Raw genomic sequence first — 23,024 nt, forward strand, 5'->3', positions numbered from 1 at the left:
GACATGAGGATATGACCCTCCTTATCCATAGGTAGCAAATCTGGAAGAATGTGCACATGCTGGTCCACATGGTTTCAGCAAAGACACATGAAACACATTGTGGATCGTGGAGATGCTCAGTAGCTCCAATTGATACGCTACTTCCCCAATCTTACGGATGATCCTGTAAGGGCATGAGCAAGCTTGCGCTGGTATTAACCTTCAATGACACATAACAATTTTTGTGGAGACGTAAATGCACATAATCCCCTTCCTTCAAAACCAATTATCTCCTACACTCCTCCGCATATTTCTTCTGCTTGGCTTGGGCATCTTGCATATTCTTTATAGACAACTGAGAAAGGCATTCCCACTTTGCACCTACATGGCCTCAAATAGGCTCATTCCAGTAGAGAGATGCTTAGTCCTTAGTGCTGTTGTGGCAAAACCCCAATAGAGAGATGCTTTGTACTGTTGAGGCAAAATTCAGTAAGTGCAAGCCACTTATCCCACGACCCTAGGTGTCATGACAACAATGCCTCAAGTATTCCTCTACCCATTTGTTTACCCTTTCAAAGTGAAGGTATGTAGGATGGCCAATATTTTCTGATCATAAACATTGTAGGTGAGTTCTTTGGCATTAAATTTCCTGCTTTCAAAAGCTATTACACCATCCTCCTTCCTTAGAATAGTTCCCAAGCTGTTGCCTCCACAATGAATGGCCATGAGAAATCAGGGCATCAAAACTGAGCTGCACTTCTTTTAAAAGGCATCCTTCTTCAAGAGGTATGTAACAGGAGCTTCCCTCTTGGCAAATTTCCGATAAATTGTCTGTAGGAGGCAAGAGCCCAAAAACCTCTCAGCTGGGTGGGATTCAGTGGCTGTGGCCATTCGTTCACGCACTTTCACCTTTGTAGAGTCCACCCAAAACCCATCTCTAGTCGCAATGTGTGCCAAGTATTCAACCTCTTCTACCATAAAAATACATTTGCTGGCCTTGATGCAGCCTCAAAATTTCCAGCACTTTTTGACATGCTCAATGTGCGCCTATTTGCTTTTGTTGTAAATGAGGATGTTATCAAAGAAAACCAGCACATATTGGAAGAGAAGTGGCAGCAATATTTTGTTAGTCACCGGTGCTGCCCTATGCCTTGCACTCATCGTAGTAACAAAACTGGTATAACTCCAGGGGAGCATTCCCAGCAATGACCTTGCCATCCTGGTCGAGCTCGTCCTTTAACCAATTGTCACCAACTGATCCCTCAACATCTTCATCTTAGTGATGTGTTTCTATACTGATGCCCCTTCATCCATGCTCATGCCATATAGTTCCGTCTCGAGGACCAAGATCCTCACCTAATTATTGAGCTCATACATGTCCCTTAATGTTGTCCAGGCCTCGAAAGAAGTGCTCGCCATCTGTATGTGAGGAAGCACCGCATTTGCTGTGGTACCCACAATGATAGCCAAGGCCTACGCATCACGGAGTACCATGCTCTCACCAAAACAGGGTCAGCACTAAGTGGCTCCAAACCTTCATTTTCCACAATAGGTAATTGGTCCCATCGAGCTTGCCCATCTCACCAAAATCAGGGATCTAATATCTATTGGCCATGACAATGAACTAAAAAGGGTAAAGTTAGAGTGTCGTACATTTGCCTGAACCTGAGCCTCCCACCTGCCTATATCCTTTAGACACCTACTTGCACCTGAGGCTCCCCCCTGGGTACAATCCTTCAAATGTCAAAATCGATTCCCCCGAGCAACGAATCAAGGTTGTCCTTGAGCAAGGTCCTTGCCTTCAAGCTCCACTTCCCGTGAGCTTCTGTCAAGGCTCTAATACCATGTTAGAAATGAAATCCAACCAGAGGGTATCCTACAGCAGACGGAAGACTGATAGAGCGTCCCCAAGAATTATGTGGAAGTGTTCCACTACGGAATCAAGCTTCTTTACTTGCGTGTACTTTACTACCATATATGTGTGTGCAACCCAGTAAATAGATAGTGCATCCAAGACAAATACAGAATCCACAATGATATATTTCCGTCCATGAATGGACACAATACAAAAGAGATGTAGAGTCCCACCAAACCGTGGTCCTCTAATCTTACCAAAACTCTCCTACTATCTGCCTGGAACTCCTAGATCTCTAAGCCTACGTGCTCCTCTGAGCTTATTTAGACTCTCTATCTAATGATTTTTCCACCTTGCTACCGGGGTAGTCAGCCTAGGTGGGCAGCTTCTCTTGAGCTAACTCTCCAACATTGTATGCCTCCTTCACAACCTCGATGTAGGCCCAAGGGAAGCCTTCTTGCTGATCCTTTCTACTATGGATCTGCTACTCCAAGTGATGCCTAATGGGGACCCAAAGGCCCCGCTCGTACTTGCTGACACAAGCTTCCGTACCTTGGCTGCCCTGTCCCCTTGCTTGTTGGAAACCCTGCACAGACTGGCCTTCTCCAATCATGGAAAGCCTCTAGGCAGCTCTACCTCAGATCTGCCCTTCATGGTGGCTTCTCTCTACCGGTACTTTCCTTTCTTTGCTGCCCAAATGGCAGCCCATGTGCTCCCCATGTGGCAGCCCCATGACCCTTTTAATTGTCCTATGGTCCACCTCCCCGATGTACTCCTCATTTTGGGGTTCACAATTGGGAGGTGACCAACCCTAATCCAATAGATCATGCCATAGTGTTGGAGCCCAGAAGTAAGCCCATAAACAAGGTTCCATACCGTCTCTCTAAAGTGGAAAGTGAGAAGTAGCAGGACAGGTGCGAGAATTTCTTGAGAAGAATTTCATTTCTCATAGCACTTCTCCCTTACCTCCCTAGTGTTCCTTGTAAAAAAGAAGAATGGTTCATACAGCATGTGCATCGACTACAAGGATCTCAACAAGGCCACTATTAAAATTAGATTTCCAATTCCCAGGATTGATGATCTGTTGGATGAACTAAGAGGTGCTTAGTTCTTCAAAAATATAGAGATCTGAGATCAGGCTATCATTAGATCAGAGTGAAAGGGGTGATGAGCGCAAGACAGGCTTCCGCATAGAAAGTGATTTGTATGAGTTCAAGGTGATGCCATTTGGGCTGAGTAATGGACCGGCCACCCTTCAAGAGCTTATTCAAGGAGCTGGTTCCATTGTTGTTGCAACAAGAAGCTCGAGAAAAGAAGTATGATGAAACGGATTCTAAAGCCCTAGTAGCTGAGGACGGAAGCAAAGGCAAGGGCAACAGTAAGCCTGGCAAAGGCAAGCCCAAGAATGACAAATCTGACGACGGAGCGGACTCTTCAGATGAAGAGAGCAAGGGGGAGAAAAGAAAGAAAAGAAATGCTTCTATTGTGATGAGCCAAGGCATTTTGTAAAGGACTGCAAAAAGAAGAAGGCTGATCAGAAGAAGGGGGGGCAGCTCAGAGTCAGAGGAGTCAGCTCAGCTAGTGGTGAGAGATGAACTTTTCTTGGTGGCATCTCTCAGTGATGCTGAGATTAAGTTTACGGACCTCGGTGTTACTGTCAGGATGTTTGACATTGAGGAATGGTCAGGAGAGGAGTTAGAGATCTTTGTGAAGGTGATGAATGCCTGGAGCCATCTAGGTGCTTGGCTGGTGTTGCTGACACAAAGGGGGATTCTTCAACAAGACTTGAGAACTCAGAGTCAAATGGAGGCTGTGACTTGGAGGGGGACAACAAGGAACTACAGATGGAGCTTTATGGTCCAGGTAATCTGGATTTATGCTAGGGATATGACATCTCGGGTATGCTATTTGGTTGCAGACCTAGCCAGCTGCCAGACGGAGGATGGCTTGAAACAGACCCTGCGAGCCTGGTGCCTGGAGGACTTCAAGCTGTTCACCCATCATGAGGGAGACAGTTGGAGGTTTTGGTACCTGGAGTGCTTGAGCTTGAAGACGGGTTCGTGATTGAAGGTGGGCGTGCATCGAGTACCAAGGATGGACTTGTGTACCAGAGAAGCGGAACCGGGCCTGGCGGAGCAAGAGCCATTGGTTGAAAAGCCATGAAGCTATGGGACACCAAAGCAATCCAAAGGGCTACTACATGGGAGCTACTGAAGCATCTTCATCGATGGATTGGAATCGGGCCAAAGTGTAACAGTGAGTGCATCAAGGGGGTGGACCATATGAAAATACGAAGAGTCATGGGCTGCCACATGGGCAGCACATGGGCTGCGATGTGGGCAGCAGAGAAAGAAAAGCAGCTGGCAAAAGGGCCTCGCAAGAGGCAGAAACACCAGCAGGAAGAGGCGCAGCAGATCGCAGCATATGAGAGGCCATTTGGGGCCCAAGGCAAGGGGTAGAGATGGGGCCCGTCTAGGTGTAGCCCAAGGCAAGGAGTGCAGGTGGGGCCGGGTTGTGGGCTGGTCCAAGCCAGCCAACCAGGCTGCCTTTAAAGGAAAGGGGCGAGCCCCAGTCGGCCCAAATAAGGGCTGGCTGGTCAGTTTTTTGGAAGGGCCTTGTGTCCTATAAAAGGGGGCCTTAGGGTCCCAATTAGGCATCAGTTGGAGCAGCAGATCCAAAGCAGAAAGGAGCAGCAGGAAGGCTTACCTTGGGCCTACATCCAGGAGGTGAAGGAGGCATACAGGGCTGCAGACTTAGCTAAAGAGAAGCTGACTCCCAGGCAGCAAGGTGGAAGGATAACTAGACAGAAAGTCTACATAAGCTCAGAGGACGGGGGCTCAGAGATCTAGGAGTGCCAGGTAGAGCTTTAGTAAGATCATCTAACAATGGCTTGGTGGGACTCTGCATCTCGATCCGAGTGTGCTGGCACCCATCAATATATCAAAAGATATTGAGTAGAGCACCAACTAAGCATCCCAATATTGCTCCTCCTCATCTACAGGTCCATTTCCATCAACATCATTTCGTGCATGGGATGGCACAACAACACGATGCTCAACTAAAGCGACTATAGGAGTACAACATGGAATAACCATGTTCAGCTGAACCCTATGTATGTCATGGGTAAGCTGAGTAGGAGTACCTAGATCAAAGAGAAACTTAGAGCCACGCCCGACTCTAGCGTCTAGAGTGTGTCCTGACTTGTCTACTCCATCTGTCTCCTCATGCGTCACATCAAGGATCTCAGGAGCATCCACCAACTCATCATCATCAAAGAGCTCAATAATCATGCGAAGTTTGGCTATCCCAATACTCTCCATTTTGCATACATCGCAGTGCTCGGGAGTCCATTTCTAACCACACTCAAAGCATAGATTTGCCCCACATCTACCATGCCCTACTTCATGTGCACTCTTTACTACTAATGATATAAAAAATGCTACCCTCAAACTACACAATGGCCAAGCCAAAGATCATCATGAAGGGCTTTGTATGGAGTACATTGCACGTGGTATTAGTACACTAGCCCCGATCTTAGCAAAGCTATTCAATGAAGCAGTTTGCACCGTTTTCCTACACACTGGACCCTCAACACCCATTCACAACGCAAGGGTTCCATGAATCCGGAAAACTACAAAACCATCATGATTGGACATGTTATGTCCAGGATTTATGCAACAGCACTTGACATTTATGTTACCTGAGCGGCAGAGTGTGCATGACACAAAGTGATGAGGCAAGCAGGCTTCCGAGCAGATCATGCTACACTGGACCACATCTTTACATTGAGGGCTGGCATTGAGGAGGCCAAAGCACAGAAGCAGAGGGTTTATTGTTGCTTTGTGGATTTTCACAAAGCCTTCAATATTGTACCACGAGCTTGATTTTTCATACGCCTACTTGATCTTGGGTGCAATTAGAACATTATTTGGGCAATCCGGGCACTATATGAGCACGTATCAAGTAGAGTCAAAACTTTAATGGAGTGGACAGAGGAGATCATGAGCACGATCGGACTCAAACAAGGTTGTCCATTATCACCGACCTCATTTGACCTTTACATCGATGAGCTTGAGTCCTTCATCACAACTCTAGGAGGTGCAGGTTCTTCAATAGCTGGCTCGCTAATTTCAATTCTACTAGACACAGATGACGTGGCCATACTCTCCTCCTAAACTGAGGGTCTCCGGCAACATTTGTATGCGCTCCAATCTTTCTGCAATACACATGATCTAAAGGTCAACTTGGGTAAAACGAGATTATGATCTTCAACACATCTCGAGCGCCCACACCCATAGAGCAGTTTCCCTTCGACAGTGGACTGGTAGAGATTGTTGCATCCTACACACAGCTAGGTGTCCTCTTTTTAGGTATGATTTTCACGAAGCGACCCAACTATGCAGGCCTCTTTGAGCAAGGGACATGCCGCACTAGCCAGACTCCAGCACAAATGCTTCCACTCATATTTTCAAATCCCAAAATTAAGTCTCTTCTTCTAGTTATTGGTCCAACCGACACGAATGTACGGTAGTCCCTTTTAAAGGACCAACTTATCAGAGAAAGATTGGTCCCTCATAGAGTTTCTTTTCTCGCTTGGATGATCTACAAGCCATCATTCCCGCATCGGATCATACTTGCAAAGTCTAGGGCCATCTATCTACAGCTTGATGCAGTCTTCCAAGTGGTCACTTATTTCATGGGGTCAGGACTTTGGTACCACGACAAGTGAACGATGCAGACTGCCATGGCTAGCCTTGACTTCATCTATGGCATTGGAGGCGGAGGATCTCTTGCAGCTCAGGACTTGGTTAGCACCTATTGAGCTTTTGGTGAAACTCAGCTTCTACAGAGATCATTGATTACAGATCTCATAGGAAGGGTTCATCGTGCCGCCGGACTACACCCAAATTCATCTCCCCCATGCATCAAGGATCTTGATGGGTCAATTTCGGGTATCTTCACACAAGCTATGGATTGAGACATGAAGAGCACAGGGCATCCCACGCAAGAGACGGGTCTACAATTATGTGATATGTAGGAGACCGAGACAAAGCATCACTATGCTTTCAGATACCCAATATACTATGACATTCTGAGGACAGCACCAGTTCTTTTCAAAACACATTTCAGCCTACTCAAAGAGTTTTTAGCCTATTTAGATCAACACCGGGTGGCTATTTTCCTTCTTGAGGACTAGAGACACAAAGATCAACTCAAACAAGCACAGAGAAGAGCACATGACGGACCAACCGAGCCCAACCACAACACGAATATAGGTTTCTTCTTCAGTGGCTCGAGCCAGCCAGGTACAACAGGTACAATAGGTGATCAGATGAAGAGAGAGCCAGAGGACACGACTCGCCAGATTCGGACCGCAGGTGGACACACAAATGAGGACTGCAAACATATCCTCTCCTTTCAATGAGAGAGGGAGACCACTAGAGTGATGATAGCACTTGTCAGATAGTGGGCCACATCACGGAGACTACATAGGAGGGATTGACCCAGACAAGTCGAGCGGCAGTAGTGTTCTATCACTGATTCTCTCTTCGACGCCAGCCACCCTCGCCAGATCCCGAGCCACTGACAGACGAGCTCCTCTTGTCTTCTTAGTCATCTAGTCGTGTTGGTGCCACAGACAGCATAGACAGGTCCAGCCACTCGATGATGGTTGACCGAATGATAGACGACCAGGGGATTCCACTTGGTGTTTGCTCTCCCTTTGTGGGTTTCTCATCTCATCACAGGCATCAGCCTTGGGTAGGGGTACCCATTTTTGTGGCCCCACCCTTAGGTTTCACTGTATCTGGTTTCTTTTCAGTCTCATAGACCCTTTGGTATTTTGTAGACGGTAATAAACTTTCTTTCTGTACTTTTTCTTACTATCCATGATGGCTCTTGTATGTTGCCTGCACAACATTAGGCTTCTGACATCGGAATGCCTGTAAGGCTTTGCATTTGGCATTTTGCTGACCAATATTGCAGGAAACCTGGGAAACGGGGCTGCTATGGCCTTCTTGTCATGCCACTCAAGCATCTTGGGTTTCTTTTCAGTCTCAAACGCAATCCCAGGTGTTGCATGTAGCATGCTGGTATATGTTAGCATACTTAGGCTCGAATACCTCTGCAATCTTGGCAGCTGGCTCAATGGTTTGGGACTCTCGAGCCCTCACATTGGAGGCTAGGGAGGGATGCAAACCCTGCATAAAACTTTCCCCTCTCAAATAGGGAAAGCCTCCGAATCGCTACAATTTCTTACGAATTGTGGCAAATGCATAAAAATCTCCCGAGTATTGCTCTAGTACGAGTGGGGATATGAAATACGGTGGCCATCAGTCCCTTAAAACTGTACCCACACGGTTGGTCTTTGTGGAGAATCCCCCATGTACCGCCACCATGTATGAGCATAGTACTATAAATGCATCCCTGCAAAAATGATGCACTCCTCATCTTGTTTGGGGTAGAAGCGCAAGTGGTTTCTTCCAGCTTCCTAAGCCACTTCTCTAGCTCATTCGGTTTGCGTGTCCGCTTTAAACTTATGCACTGTCAACTTATCCTTGACATCTTTTGAAGCATAAATTTTTATTTACGGGCATCATCACGCTTGAGGTTCACATCTCATCACAAATCTCCACACGAAAGGCACGGTATGAACGCAAAGCCTTAGACAGCACATCACCAATTGCGCCATAGAGCCACCCGTCTAATGCACTGGCTGTTTATGGCTATATGTTCTCATCGGCTGCACAATGGGAGCGTAAACCGCAGGCTGTGTATTCTTGCCAAATGCATCTTGATGCAAAGGCTGCATACTAAAAGACTGAGAGTAGGATTGACCTCTCTCCCACTATTGTGGACTTATATGTGAACCCAAAGCATGCTGGCTGGTGTGGTAAAAGGACCAATTGTGCTCATGGAAGCACTTATCAAATGTACATCACTGGTTCAGCCCAAGATAGATGGCTCCATTTGCAAAGGTGCAAAGAGCTGTAAACTAGAGCATGACCTAAAGTCCGACAAGAAGGTGCTTGGAGGTACAGGATAATGCATCCTCAATGCCAAGATAATCCACCATACTTGGGAGCAAACTACTCAAACTGAAATGTCTAAAGGACTGAAATCCAGAGGTGTATCAAGCATCTACCATAAAACCTCCCCGTGGAGCAAAGAATGCACCCTAGCTTTCCGATTGATCCCCATGCTGAACTAGAGGCTGCTTGCCTTTATCCAGTAATGCATGTGCGGCAACTTGGTTGAGCTGCTAGCCAATCTACAAAGAGATCTGCTGCCCCAACTGTAGAAACATACCCTGAAGCATGGAGGAGAAGGCATCAAGGAACTGTGCCTACATATCCAGAGATGTAGGAGATATGGGCCAAGTAGTAGGAGATGTTGGCCGAGTAGAAACACCTGTGCCATCAGTGGTGCACCCACTATGCAAGGCACTTGCTCATGCTAAGCAGCCTCAAAAGATGGAGACTTCTCAAACAAGGTAAACGCTTGGGTGCCATGGTGAATTATCACAAGAAAACAGAAGTCTGAATGTGAATACTTCCTACAAGAAATCCCCAATCTGACAGACACGGCTGCTCCCACAAGCAAGTACAGCCGTGGTGTAATGAAAGGAAGCACACTCAATGAAATCGACATAAGCACCTGATGTTGTGTGCAAGGACACTAGAAATGCCGATGGAGAGGCTTAAGAGGAAGGTCAATGAAGAAGCTTCAAGATGGAGCTCAAAACAACCTTGTAAGGGCTGTAAAGACCTGCAAAATTGGGCTGAGAAGGCCTGAGATATTTTTTCAGAAAGGGGGCAGGGGGGTTCTAAGTCATCTAAGACGCCTAACCTAAGATCACTAGGAAAGTTGGGACAATTGAATCACCTCTAGTTAGTCTGACCTAATAACCCAAGCTACCCCAACCCAAGTGAAGTTAACCCAAGCTTGATTAACTGAGACTATCCCAACCAACTAGACTTGCTAACCTAACCCAGCTCTACCTAACCCTAGCCAAACTAACCTAATCAAATTTTGTAAGGTTTGAAGGTGGAGCACATTGGAGCGGCATGGGCGTCAGCACAGCGAAAAGGAACAACGCAGTGGCGAAGCGTCAACTTTGCAGCGCTAAGGTGATGAATCTGGATGACCGACGGGCAGGAACAGTGAACGACAAGGCGGGAAGGGGAGCCTCTCCAAGGGATTTGCAGAGGGTTGTTGTGTCTATCTGTTGTTGATTAACAATGCTATTTTAATCATTGATTTGCTATTGCTTCCGGAGTTGCTTGTTGGATGTAGCTTAGGTGCATCGTTTGTTGTTCATTGCCTCAGGCGCTAGCTTGTGAATGTCGCTAGCTTTTCCTAGTTGCTGATGTAGCTTACTGCCTTATGCTCAGGGTGCTAATGGCGACCCTGCTGGCTATGGCAATTCATGGGCACGGAATCAGCGTTCAGTAGAGCCTCACCAAGGGATTCGCAAAGGGTTATCGTGTCTGTCTATTGTTGATTAACAATGCTATTTTAGTGATTGCTTTGCTATTGTTTCCGGCGTTGCTTGTTGGCTGCATCGTTTGCTGCTCATTGCTTCAAGTGCTTGCTTGTGACTGTCACTAGCTTTTCCTAGTTGCTGATGTAGCTTGCTGCCTAATGCTCAGGGTGCTAATGGCAACCCTGCTGGCGGCAATTCACCGGCGCGGAAGCAGTGTTCAGCAGGATGGAGTCAAATGGTTGCTGACAATAGTTGTCAAAGCTCTTTACCGTTGTTTGCGATGAGTCCCTATATGTTTTGCCGCTGGACGTCGTCTGTGCTATGCTGCTACTATGACTGGCGTGGGTTCGGTTTGGACTTATATCGTCCTCTGCACAATCCCCTCTAACTCTACTAGAGTCTTATTAAATTCGGACCTTTTTCCACCCTCATTACACTGGCCCTTATTCTGCAAATCATGTGCCAATATATCTTCCCCCAAGTTCTCCTGCCTTTCATACTTCCCCATTGAGTTGATCGCTTGTGCTTGTAAAATTCCTTTTTCTTTCCTAGTTCTTGCAATAACTTTTCCAAGACCAGTCGTCTGATTTTTTGCTCGTTCTTTGGGATATTCACTGCATTTAGTCCCCACAGCTCCATCTATTTAATACCTTCTCTGATTTCACCTCATCCTTTGGGATATTCACTGTATTTAGTCCCAAGGGCTCCATCCATTCAATAGCTTCTCAATGACATCCTTCCATCGTTCTGTGTAGAATTCTACTTGCACCCATCTTAGCTACCTTGCTCAGGTAAGGGTCCTTCTCTTCTAAAATCCTCCCTGCTGCCCTGTTGGAGTTCTCACCATCAGAAACAAACTGAATAACCTTATCTGCCCCCACACGCTCAATGAACTCCATCTACATGGCTGCTCAAACACTGAGCAAAATGCACAAGCTGTCCAAACCCAAATTTGGCTATGTCAAGCAAAGAATGCTGCAACTATCAGCAAATCCGGCAAAAGCCCCAAATTTGGAGAGGGCAATTATGCCAAAAAGAGGGTAAATTGATAAAAGCCCCAAATAAGCTGTTATTTTGCAAATGTGACCAAATATGCTGCAATTTCTTGCCGATGTCACTGAAAAACCCCTAATTTCATATCAAAGCAGCAAAATGTCATTGCTATTTAGGCAAATGTGACATAATAACTTGCAAATCTGAAAATATCCTGCAATCTGCCAGCAATAGATCATAAACCCCCAACATCAGAGTTGAAATGGAGTCAAAATAGGGCAAATACTGCAAATGCCAAAAATGTGACCAAAAGGAGCAAATGTCACTGCAAAATCTACAAATGTGACACAAAAGCCCCAATTTCTAGAGCAAAATTACCTCAATTTCACTTCAATGTGTGCAAATATGACATAAAAGAGGGTGAAAAGTTTCAAATCCAACTGTACCAGGTAGATCTGAGTTAAGTGGGATCAGATCCCAGCCAAATCGTGCTAAAGCAGGTTGGAGCAGCTGGAGGAAGGCCGGAATGAATGAAAAGAGTCCAGATCTGAGCAAAAACCTCAAAAACCAGCCCAAAAAAGCTCAAAATCAGCTTTTGACAAGTCAAACGGATTCCTAACAGCATCACGCACGTGTCAATCTGCCAGCAATAGATCATAAACCCCCAACATCAGAGTTGAAATGGAGTCAAAATAGGGCAAATACTGCAAATGCCAAAAATGTGACCAAAAGGAGCAAATGTCACTGCAAAATCTACAAATGTGACACAAAAGCCCCAATTTCTAGAGCAAAATTACCTCAATTTCACTTCAATGTGTGCAAATATGACATAAAAGAGGGTGACAAGTGTCAAATCCAACTGTACCAGGTAGATCTGAGTTAAGTGGGATCAGATCCCAGCCAAATCGTGCTAAAGCAGGTTGGAGCAGCTGGAGGAAGGCCGGAATGAATGAAAAGAGTCCAGATCTGAGCAAAAACCTCAAAAACCAGCCCAAAAAAGCTCGAAATCAGCTTTTGACAAGTCAAACGGATTCCTAACAGCATCACGCACGTGTCCTTGCAAATTTGTATGGGCATACGGACATCCGTAAAACTCTACAAACTAAAAAATTCCGACCCAAGTGGTGCGGAACAGGGTCGTTTGTATGCAAGCAGCTCAGAAATAATCACATAACTCCCAAGTGTCATTCTGATGGATAGAATCCAATTCAGCTTGCATGGCCTTCATCCAACAATCATTCTGAAAGGCATCTTGATGACATAAGGGCTCTTCATTGCATGCTGTAGCAACCAAAGCATAAGCAACAAAACTAGCATGCTCTTTCCGCACAGCTGCTCTCGTACGGGCTGGCAGAGGAGTATCCCGTTTGCTGTCTTTTAATGTGTCAAGGAGCCAACTTTTTGGGCTCCTAATTTTATGCTCTTTCCTGGTTACGAGCCATGTGCAAATGATCATGATCAATGATAGGCATATCATGCTGAATTTCTGGCTGCACATGTGGATGCAAATGACCAACAGATGGAGGAGGTACAACCTCAGATGGAACATCATCCCGAGCATCGGATGGAAACAAAGGTGTCATGCACTATTTCTACTTCCCCTCTTGAAGATCACAGGAGTAGCACCATTAATCACCTCCCAGCCAAATCTCACTCAGGCTAACAAGCAGACCGAGATCTACCTTACCAATTTTCACGTGAATCATCTTCTTCTCTTCTCTCACTAGCCTCAGCAAGCCCCCAATTCCCTAGATAGATCTAGATGCCACATGTCATCCCTATAGGGCCTTCCTAATGCAACATTTCACCCCTCTCTTGGGATGCATTAAATTCCTTGCCCCTAGGCACATCTTTGCACTAGGCCCTTGGTCTTAGATCTACCTAGTCTGGTGCTATCAGCCCTCACCTAGGACCTTGACATTAAATCCCTCCCGATCATTTACATGAAGCGCAAACACATATATTACAGAGATAGATCCTTTAAGGGAAATGTCGACTGATTCTTCCGAGGTCATGCTACCTCGGCTAGAGCGTAACATTCCTTTCCTCTTCAGACATCAGCGTCCTTGATGATAAAATCTGGGAATACTCTCCGCAACTGATATACGGATTCCCATGTAGCTTCGGATAGAGGCTGACCATGCCATGCAACCAACACCGTGGGTATCTTCCGATTTCGTATTTGCATTGTTCCTTGGTCCAGGATTCTTGTTGGTTTGCGCCTTGCAATATCCTCTATCTCCTGAAACAAAACCACACCTTCGATTAGTGAGTCACCTGTATGTAAAAATTTCTTTAAGCGCGAAACATGAAAAACCGGGTGCACCTTACACCCCTGTGGCAATTCCAATTTATAGGCTACACTGCCTATTCTCTTTAGAATTAACCACGGCCCACAGTATCGAGGTGATAACTTAGCACACTCTCCTGAAGTCAATGACTTCGAGTGCGAAGGAACTCTGAGAAAAACTTTTTCTCCCTCCTTAAATACCCTTATAGACCGGTTTTCATCCGCATACACCTTGGCTCTATCCATGGCCTGGCGGATATTAGCTCTCGCAAGTGCTAGCATCTCCCGCATCTGAACTACAAAGTTCGCGGCACTAGGCACTTTCTGAGGTACTCCAACTATAGTTGGATTGGCTGGTCTATAACCATAGTTCAGCTCAAACGGACTGAACCCGGTAGAGGAATGTTTTCTATCATTATAGGCAAACTCCAACAATGGCAACCACCTGTCCCACGTATGTTGCCTCAATGACACATATGCCCTCAGCATATCCTCTAAAGTTTGGTTGACTCTCTCCGTCTGACCATTCGTCTCAGGATGATCCCCACTACTCATTCCCAACTCAGTCCTCAGTGCCTCAAATACCGCCGTCCAAAATGACCCGTAAATCTGACATCTCGGTCTGACACTATTGATCTAGGCAATCCATGCAGACGAAATATATGTCTAATAAATAAATCCGCCACTTGCGCATAGTCACAATGAAACGCGTTTCATTGAATTTGAAACGTTTCGAAACGTGCAGCACGTTTCGAAACGTTTCATGTTCAATGAAACGTGGCTAGGGTAAGCTTAGATAAAAGTTTGCAAGGCCAAATCTCCCGTACGGCGGCGACGCGGCGTGTGACAGCCTTGCTCTTCGTCGTTCGATTACCTGCAAATCCAAGCCCACGAGCCTCGGCCCTCGACTAGGGGCTTTTTGACGACAGTCACGACACCTGCAGGCTAGGGGCTTTTTGACGACAATCACGACAGTGCGACACCTGCAGGCTGCGCCGCTAGCTAGCTGCTAGCTCCAAGCGCCTTGGCCCCTATGCAAGGCTCAAGGCAGCAATCGATATCTAGATTCTACTCCAACGCCTTTGAACGACGAACAGGTCCCAGGAGCGCCCAAGTGCATCGTGGACGCAGGTACGTTAGGCTGTAGCCCCTTTTGTTCGTTGCGTTGGAGCGTGGCAAGTAGATTGCTGCATGCTGCATGCATGATGCTGCTAATTGCCAGCTAGCTAGCTATTAGCTAGCTGCTGTGAGCAATGAGCATTGGAAGCAGTTGGTTGGTCATGTTCATTAGTATATACTATACGTAATACGTATTACTACCTACTACATTCACGATTCACAATACAAAATTTATTGTAATTTGTCTTGCAAGCTTGAAGCAACAAATAATCAAAGGGATTATTGGTTGTCTCGCAGGTAGTATAGCTTAGAGATGGGGCGAGCAAAGGACGTTGTTTGGGAGCAAGTGCATGTGGAGCAACAGTATGGTGCTTCGGGTTCGAAACAATGGAAGTGTAAGCATTGTGGTGGCTCATTTTGTGGTAGTGCATCTCGTGTAAGGGCACATCTTCTTGGTATCACTGGAAAGGGTGTGAATCCATGTGTAGGAGAAGTTCCAGATGATGTAATTCTTTCCTTGGGAGGCACACCAAGTGGCCCGTCAAAGAGGGCACGAGTTGAGGCCTCATCAACACTAGTACGTCCTGGATCTCCTCCCAGGAGTCCCGTTCTATCTGTGACATCTGGACCCCCTCCTCCACTTTCACCACCTACACAAGGGGCTTCTTTTTCTATTGGTAGTGCTTCCACTAGACGGGCATCAGTGCGAGTTGTGAAGCCTCCAAGGTTTCCAAATTCAACCAGGTTACCACCCAGGCCAGGGACTTTACGAGCCAGTTGGGTCACAACTTTGCTTGCATCTGCTCGTCGGGCAACTCGCAAGCTCTTTTATGAGTGTGACCTTTCCTTTAACCTTGCTCGTACTCCAGCTTTTCAGGAGTTCGTTCAGGCAGTGGCCGAGGTTGGCCCTTCATTTAGGGCTCCATCTTCAGAGACTTTACGCACTCGGGAGCTGAAAGCAGAGGTCTTGCAAGTTGAGAAGGAGCTGCAGCCTATTAAGGCATCATGGGCTAGATACGGGTGCTCCATTTTGTGTGATGGGTGGTCAGATACCAGGAGGCGCCCGCTCATTAACATTCTTGTATCATCTTGCGTGGGTACTATGTTTTTGAGATCCATAGATGCATCAAATGAATCTCATACAGGTGAGTACATTTACAGCCACATTAAGAAGGCAGTAGAGGATGTGGGGCCTCAGAATGTAGTACAGGTGGTTACAGATAATGCAAGTAACTATCAGCGCATGGGTGCGCTACTTGAGAGTGACTATCCGCATATCTTTTGGACTCCCTGTGCTGCACATAGTTTGGATCTTCTTATAGAGGACATAGGGAAGCTTCCTTGGATTTCCTCGGTGGTTGACAAGGCACGGAGCATGGTGACTTTCTTGACAAGGAAGCATAGAGCCCTTGCAATTTTTCGGCAACATAGCTCCCATGAGATTCTGAAGCCCTCAAAGACCCGCTTTGCCTATCTCTTTATAGTCTTGTCACGCTTGGTAAAGGTGAAGCCTAACTTAAGGCGCATGGTAGTCAGTGAGGAATGGTTGAGCTGGGATAAGTCCAGCAAACCAAAGGCACGTGCCTTTGAGGACATTGTGTTTGATGGTGATTTTTGGCATGCAGCTGAGGAGATTGTGGGGATTGTGCAGCCCCTTTTCAGTACCCTTCGACTTGTTGATAGAGAAGGATGCACAATTGGACTCGTGTATGAGTTTATGGAGAAGGTTGGAGAGGCATTGAAAGGGTGCACATGGCTTGATGCAACAAGGTAAATGCAAATCAGGAATCTTGACTTTTCAATTCACTGTTGGCTGCAATTAATTTTCTTATTTGCAGCTTTAAGGAATTGCATGTATGATGTTACATTTGTATTTAGAATCTAGAATCTAGATTCTAGGTTTGCAGCAACCTAAATATATTTCATTTGCACCCTACAGAGAGCAAGAGATTATGGCCTTGTGGGAAAAAAGATGGACATGGTTCCATAGGCCTATTCATGTAGTAGCACACATTTTGCATCCTCTATGGAGGAGGGAGGACCAATCGGATGATGCTGAGTTGACTGCAGGGTGGACAGGTTTCCTTGAACGTGCATATCAAGATGCAATATTGCAAGATGCTTTGGAGGACCAACTCCTCTCATTTAGGAACTCCTTTGGGGAGTTTGGATCAGCTCGTGCATGTCTCCGTGATGGTCAGTTGAGGCCTGTTACCTGGTGGGAGAAGTATGGTCGGGGCACGCCGGAGTTGAAGCGCATTGCTCTCCGAGTCCTTTCACAAGATTGCTCATCTAGCGCCTGTGAAAGGAATTGGAGTGTGTTCTCACTTATACACACTAAAAAAAGGAATAGACTAGGCACTGGACAACTTGACAGGTAATTCATAATTTTGTGTGTGAGCACTCCGGCCTCGGCATATCTATTTTCTTTTATATGCACTCAGCACACAGCTCATTATTAGCATTTGAATTATAGTTATGCTACAACCTACATGTATTTACTGTTAATTCATTTGGTGTATGGTAGGCTTGTATATGTCCATGCCAATCTACGACTTATTCGACGAATGAAGACCATTGAAGGTCCACAGGAGGTGGATCCTGATAAGATACGTGTGCAAGTCCCTGAGGATGAAATGCTTCATCCTATGCATGAGGATGATGATGCATATGCATTCATTGCTGAGGAGCGGGCATCGTTGGCACGTGCCACACGATCTCAGGCAGGCAGACGAGCAGGGAGAACAGAACCAACTTTAATAGCAGCCGCTCCAGAAGAACAGGAGACCTCCTCATCATCAAAAGAGGATTCATCCACTTCTGCAGATTCTGATAGTGATGATGGGGAGGAGGAGGAGGAGGGAGCTGAGGGCCAGGGAGAAGATGCCCACACCCCAGCACCTACAGATCTTGATTCTTGCTGATTAACTTGCTACTTTCTTTCAGATTTCAGTAGAGTTTGAACTTTAGTTTTGTTTGAAATTTAAAGTTGATGCCTTCACTCTTGACTCTTGAGTTATGTAATCTAGGTTCTAGTCTATAGACTAGCAGACTATTTACAAGAGTGAAACTGAGAACTTGATTTATGTCCAGATTCCATGGTTGTGATTCCTGAACTTGTGAAAACTGAAATATGATAAAGTTTAAGGCTTGAGCTTGTAAATTGTAATCTGAAATCTGATTTTTTATGACCTATCTAGATTCTAGTATCTACTCAACTGAAATCTAATTTCTAAAATTTAAAGGCTTAATTGAGCTTTGTAATCTACACTCTATTCTAATTTCTAGCATTGGCCATTATAGGCTTGTTGATAAAGTTGAAGGCTTGATTGAGTTTTCTAATCTGGAGTCTATAATCTATTCTACCATTGGCCATTATAGGCTTTCTGTCAAGTCTTGACTCTTTTTCTATGTTTTTAGCTAGTTTTGCACAGTTTTGGCATACCAAATGTATGCATGCATAAAATTTATATTTTTTGGACCCAAAAAATACAATTTGGTTTTTTGAAACTTCACCTATTATTTCGAAACGTTTTGAAACGTTTCAAAACGTTTCACGTTTCAACGTTCTGAAACGTTTCATTGAACTATGCACTTGCGGGGCACTAACAGACTCTCTAGTCGGAATGAAGTGAGCCATCTTGGTTAGACGATCAACCACCACAAGGATAGAATCATACCCTCCTTGCGTTGCAGGCAGCCCTACAATAAAGTCCATGGAAATGCTCTCCCACTTACTTAGTGGTATTTCCAAGGGCTGTAAAAGTCCGGGTGGCTTCACCCACTCGGCCTTACTTACCTGACACTAGAAACACCGTGTCACATATTCATGAATATGCTTTTTCATCTTTGGCCAAAAGAAATCTCGCTTCACGAGATCATATGTCTTCTCGACTCCTGGATGTCCCGCACACGGGCTATCATGGCATTGTCGAATGACTCTCTGCCTGAGATCATTCTGACTAGGTACTACAACCTTGCCATTTCTAACTAGCATACCATCCCTTATGGTATATCTTGCATAAGTTTGGCCTTTTCTGGATGCCAGGTCATCCTTTTCATTTTCCCCGGGTTTTAACACATGAGCCTTAGGCCATAAGGTACTTTATCTGAGGTCAGGATCAGTCAATGGCGATACTATTCCGGAATAACCTTTGATATGCCTTCTATAAAACTGAACAAATCCCAAGAATGATCGCAATGCGGTCAGACTCTGAGGGATTGGCCAAGTTAGTATCGCAGCCACTTTCTTCGGATCCATTTCTACCCCCTGTGGAGTAATTATGAACCCTAAGTATTCAAGCCTAACCATACACAGTATAGTTTTCTTTTTATTTACATAAAGACTGGCTTTCCTCAAAGTACTGAACACTACTCTTAAGTGTTCACAATGCTCAGTAAGACTTTTACTGAATATCAGGATATCGTCAATAAAATGTACTACGAACTTTCCGATATACGGGCGTAGTAAATCGTTCATAAGCATGACGAAGGTCGCTGGAGCATTGGTAAGTCCGAAGGGCATTACCAAAAACTCATAATGACCAAACCTGCTTCTGAAAGCCGTTTTATGCACATCCTCGGCTCTAATCCGGGGATTTGATGGTAGCCGCACTTAAGATCAATCTTACTGAAAATCACGGCTCCATGTAATGCATCTAGTAAATCATCAATCCGGGCCATCGGTTACCTGTGCTTAACAGTGATATTATTCAATGCTCTGTAATCTATACAGAGGCGAAACGTATCATCCTTTTTCTTCTTTAATATCACTGGCGAAGCAAAAGGTGAGAAACTTGGTTGAATCTGCCCCAACTTGAGGTATTCTTCCAGTTGTCTACGCACCTCCGCCTCTTCAGTAAAACTCATTCTATAGGGAGGTCTATTTACAGGTTCTGCCCCCGGGATCAGTTCAATCTTATGCTGAACTTTCCGCTCTGGAGGTAACCCATAAGGTAGTTCATCCCTAAAACATTCAGAGAACTCCTCTGTTATAAGATTAGCCAGCTTGGCCATCTCACCACTTTGCGTAACATCAGTGCTAGCCGAAGAATTATCAACCGGCTCTACCGATGCTGTGCAAAGGAATAAAAACTCTACTTGAGCTTTTCTGATTTTCATCACGGAAACCAACGGTCCCTGAGGTATATCTTTCTCACCTCGCAAGACATAAAGCACATCATTCATCTTGAATTGATATACGTGCTTTTCCCAATCAATGGCTGGATTCTTCCTAGAATGCCATGCCATACCCAGGGCTATATCTGCATGAGCAAGCTTGGTCATTTCAAAATCAAGCTTCTCAGCATAGTCCTGAATACGAAGCTCCAACTGGGTAACCCTTTGGTCCCATACTTCACTTGAACTTCCATCTGCCATCCTGACTGTATACGCATAGTCAGATGGACTTGTCTTTAATTTCAGCCTCTTCACGAGCTTGGAGTTAATCACATTGTGAGTTGACGCCGAGTCAAACAACACAATGACATCATGATTGGCCACTTGCCCTTTCATTTTAATTAACTCCGTATCATTAAAGGCCGTATACCCCGTTGCTGCGGGCTTAGATAGGATGTTATCAGGTGCACTCGTCACTAACTTAGCAACAGACACACATAACAAACAAGGTACTAACCTCTGAGAAGATCCCGCTAGCTGAATCTGCATTTCTTCCGCTCTGGGACTTCCCTGCATCTCCACGTCGCACTCTGAGATCACCATCTCAGCCATCCGACGATCTTTGTTACGTGGACAATCCTTCCACTGGTGAGGTTGAAGGCAACCAAAACATAAGCCCTCTCTCCTCGCTTTTTCCCTTTGTTCTGGGTTCAAGGGAGACTTAGACCAAGCCCGGGCTGCCATTGGGATTACTTTCCTTTTCACTCCAATGGTGGTACTTGGTTTAGGAGTTTCAGCCGGTCTCGCCTGCTTGGCTTGACCACTCGGCTGCGAACCACTCCCTCTACTAGCTCACTTCTTCTTAAACCCAGATTTCTTCGGATACCCATACTGGGGTCCGCCGGCCTGTGCAAACTCACTTGGCTTGCTGCCCTTGGCATCCTCGTAGTTCAGGGCTATAGCTATTGCATCATCTAGCGTGTTCGCGTACTTAGCCCGAACTTCCATTTTTATTCGATCATTCAATCCAAATATGAAATCTTTCACTTGGATTGATTGAGGCAGGGGTTCGTCAACCTTCATTACACTCTCTCGAAACTTATCAGTGTATTCTGCCACTGATAAATTTCTCTGACAAATTTCTCTGACGAAGGTTCCTATATTGATCCCAAGCTCGGGATGCTTCGTCAGGAGGTAAGAAGTGTTTCTGAACTCTCTTTTAAACCCCTCCCAGGTAGTGGATGCTATACCATCTTTTTGTTGTTTAATCCACCACCGATCCGCTGCCTCACTAAACATGTGGGTGGCCTCGCGGATCTTCTTGATGTCATTTCTGATTTCACAAATGGCGAACGCCTCGTCCCATTTGTGTAACCAGGTCTCAATGACATCGGAGCTACGGTCGTTCATCCGACCAGAATACTTTTCCGGTTTGTAATTTGCAATATTTGGCACTTTAGCCTTCCTAGGCTCGACCGTATGGACACTAGACTCCAGTTCCATTGGAGCCTTTCCCTTCTCTTCTCGAGAAGGTCTGGCAGACATACGCTGTATTGCTCTCCTAAGTTCGGACTGCCCTGCATTGGCCTGTAATTGCTGCGCTAACAACTGTTGCAAGGCATCCTCCAGCAATGCAATCCTGCCAGATAAAGTGTGAGCTACTGGGCGCGATCCCTGCTGGGTCGGCCGGACTCATGATTCACCAGGGTCCCTCCTGGAAGCCCCTTCTTCTGCCTCCATTGTTCTATGGGTGGTTTGTTTTGCTTTGATTTGGGGTTTTTTTTTTTTTTTAATACTTTTTTTACCACCACTTGCAAACTGTATTTACAAGCTGACACAATTCAGTGTACTAACCGTCTGACACAATTCCCTATACTAGGGAATTCCTGCAATCCCACATGCGAGGCTTACGACCCATCCAAGCCTCATAAGGTTTGATAGTCCGCAATGCCTTTGTAGGATATCTATTCAAGATGTAATTTGCACACATGACCACATCCAACCACAACATATTAGGCAAATGTTTGCCTTTCAACATGCATCTGGCCATTTCCATCACTGATCTATTCTTCCGCTCAGCTACGGGATTCTGTTGAGGAGTATAAGGCACCGTGCATCAATGCTTGATGCCACAGGAAGCCAAAAAAACAGCAAACTCCTTCGACATGTATTCACCCCCCCGTCTGAATTAAGGTGAGCAATGTGCAGCCCACTCTCATTCTCAGCCAAGGCAATAAAGTGCTTGAAGCATGAGGAAACTTCAAATTTGGATTTGAATGCGAAAATCCAAGTATATCTAGTGAAATCATCGATAAAATTAACAAAATAGTAGAACCCCCCAAAAGCTGCAACCCTCATGGGTCCACAAACATCACTATGAACCAGATAAAGCTTGCGTGAAGCACCAACTCTCCCATCCTTGGGAAACGCAGCACGGTGCATCTTTCCAAGCAAGCATAGTTCACAAACATGTTTGGTAGGCATATGCATTTTGGGAAGATCCACAACCCCTTATATAACTTCATTAGGGCTCCAAAATTGAGGTGTCCAAACCTCTCCTGCCACAAATGAGTATCTACCATGGTAGAATCAATAGCAAAGCCATGTGCATCGGCAAATGCAGCATCATCATCCAAACGTCTGTCATAAGCATCAAGTCTATAAAGACCTCTAGACAATGTGCCAATCAAAACCATGGTAAAGGCATGTGTAGCATCATTAAAAAAGAACTTGAAAACCACATGTAGAAATGGCTGAAATAGAAATAAGGTTCTTACGAATGCCTAGAACATAAAGCACATGCTCTAGAGTGACAATACCACCAGAACAGAAGTAAGAGCAACTTGCCCAATACCTTTCACGGTATATGATGCATTATTGGCACATGTGACACTGCCGCCCTTAGATGTAAGCTCCAATGAGCTGAATAACTTCTTGCAAGAAGTTATGTGCTTGCTAGCACCACTATCAAAGAACTAGGCATCACGAACATCTGAAACTGCCATACAGGCATCATGAACATCCGGATTATACTGACATGTAACCAAGAAAGCCCAATGCTGGTCTTGTGCGAAATTAGCGGACTCATGTCCATCTTCTGCACTAGAAGAACCAGATACTGCAAGACCAAACTCTTTCAGATGCTATGCGCTTCCTGCATTCACAAATATCATGCCCAGGTTTCC

The 23,024-nt window shown here is 45.5% G+C and overlaps 2 protein-coding genes across 5 annotated transcripts in view; one reads left to right on the plus strand and one right to left on the minus strand.

The window, feature by feature from the left end:
- Positions 1 to 23,024, minus strand: part of LOC147898870 (arogenate dehydrogenase 2, chloroplastic-like) — a 67,837-nt gene that overhangs the window by 2,453 nt on the left and 42,360 nt on the right. The gene's annotated exons all lie outside the window — the stretch shown is intronic.
- Positions 15,035 to 17,645, plus strand: LOC147898871 (uncharacterized). Its single transcript, XM_087378830.1, has 3 exons — positions 15,035 to 16,491; positions 16,661 to 17,098; positions 17,249 to 17,645. The coding sequence occupies exons 1-3, from the start codon at positions 15,035 to 15,037 to the stop codon at positions 17,643 to 17,645; spliced, it is 2,292 nt and encodes a 763-aa protein (XP_087234956.1).

The sequence above is a fragment of the Dipteris shenzhenensis genome, chromosome 9 (assembly GCF_047967505.1).
Source record: "Dipteris shenzhenensis isolate YYH24624 ecotype China chromosome 9, Dip_SZ_1.0, whole genome shotgun sequence".
In the NCBI taxonomy this organism is placed as follows: Eukaryota; Viridiplantae; Streptophyta; class Polypodiopsida; order Gleicheniales; family Dipteridaceae; genus Dipteris; species Dipteris shenzhenensis.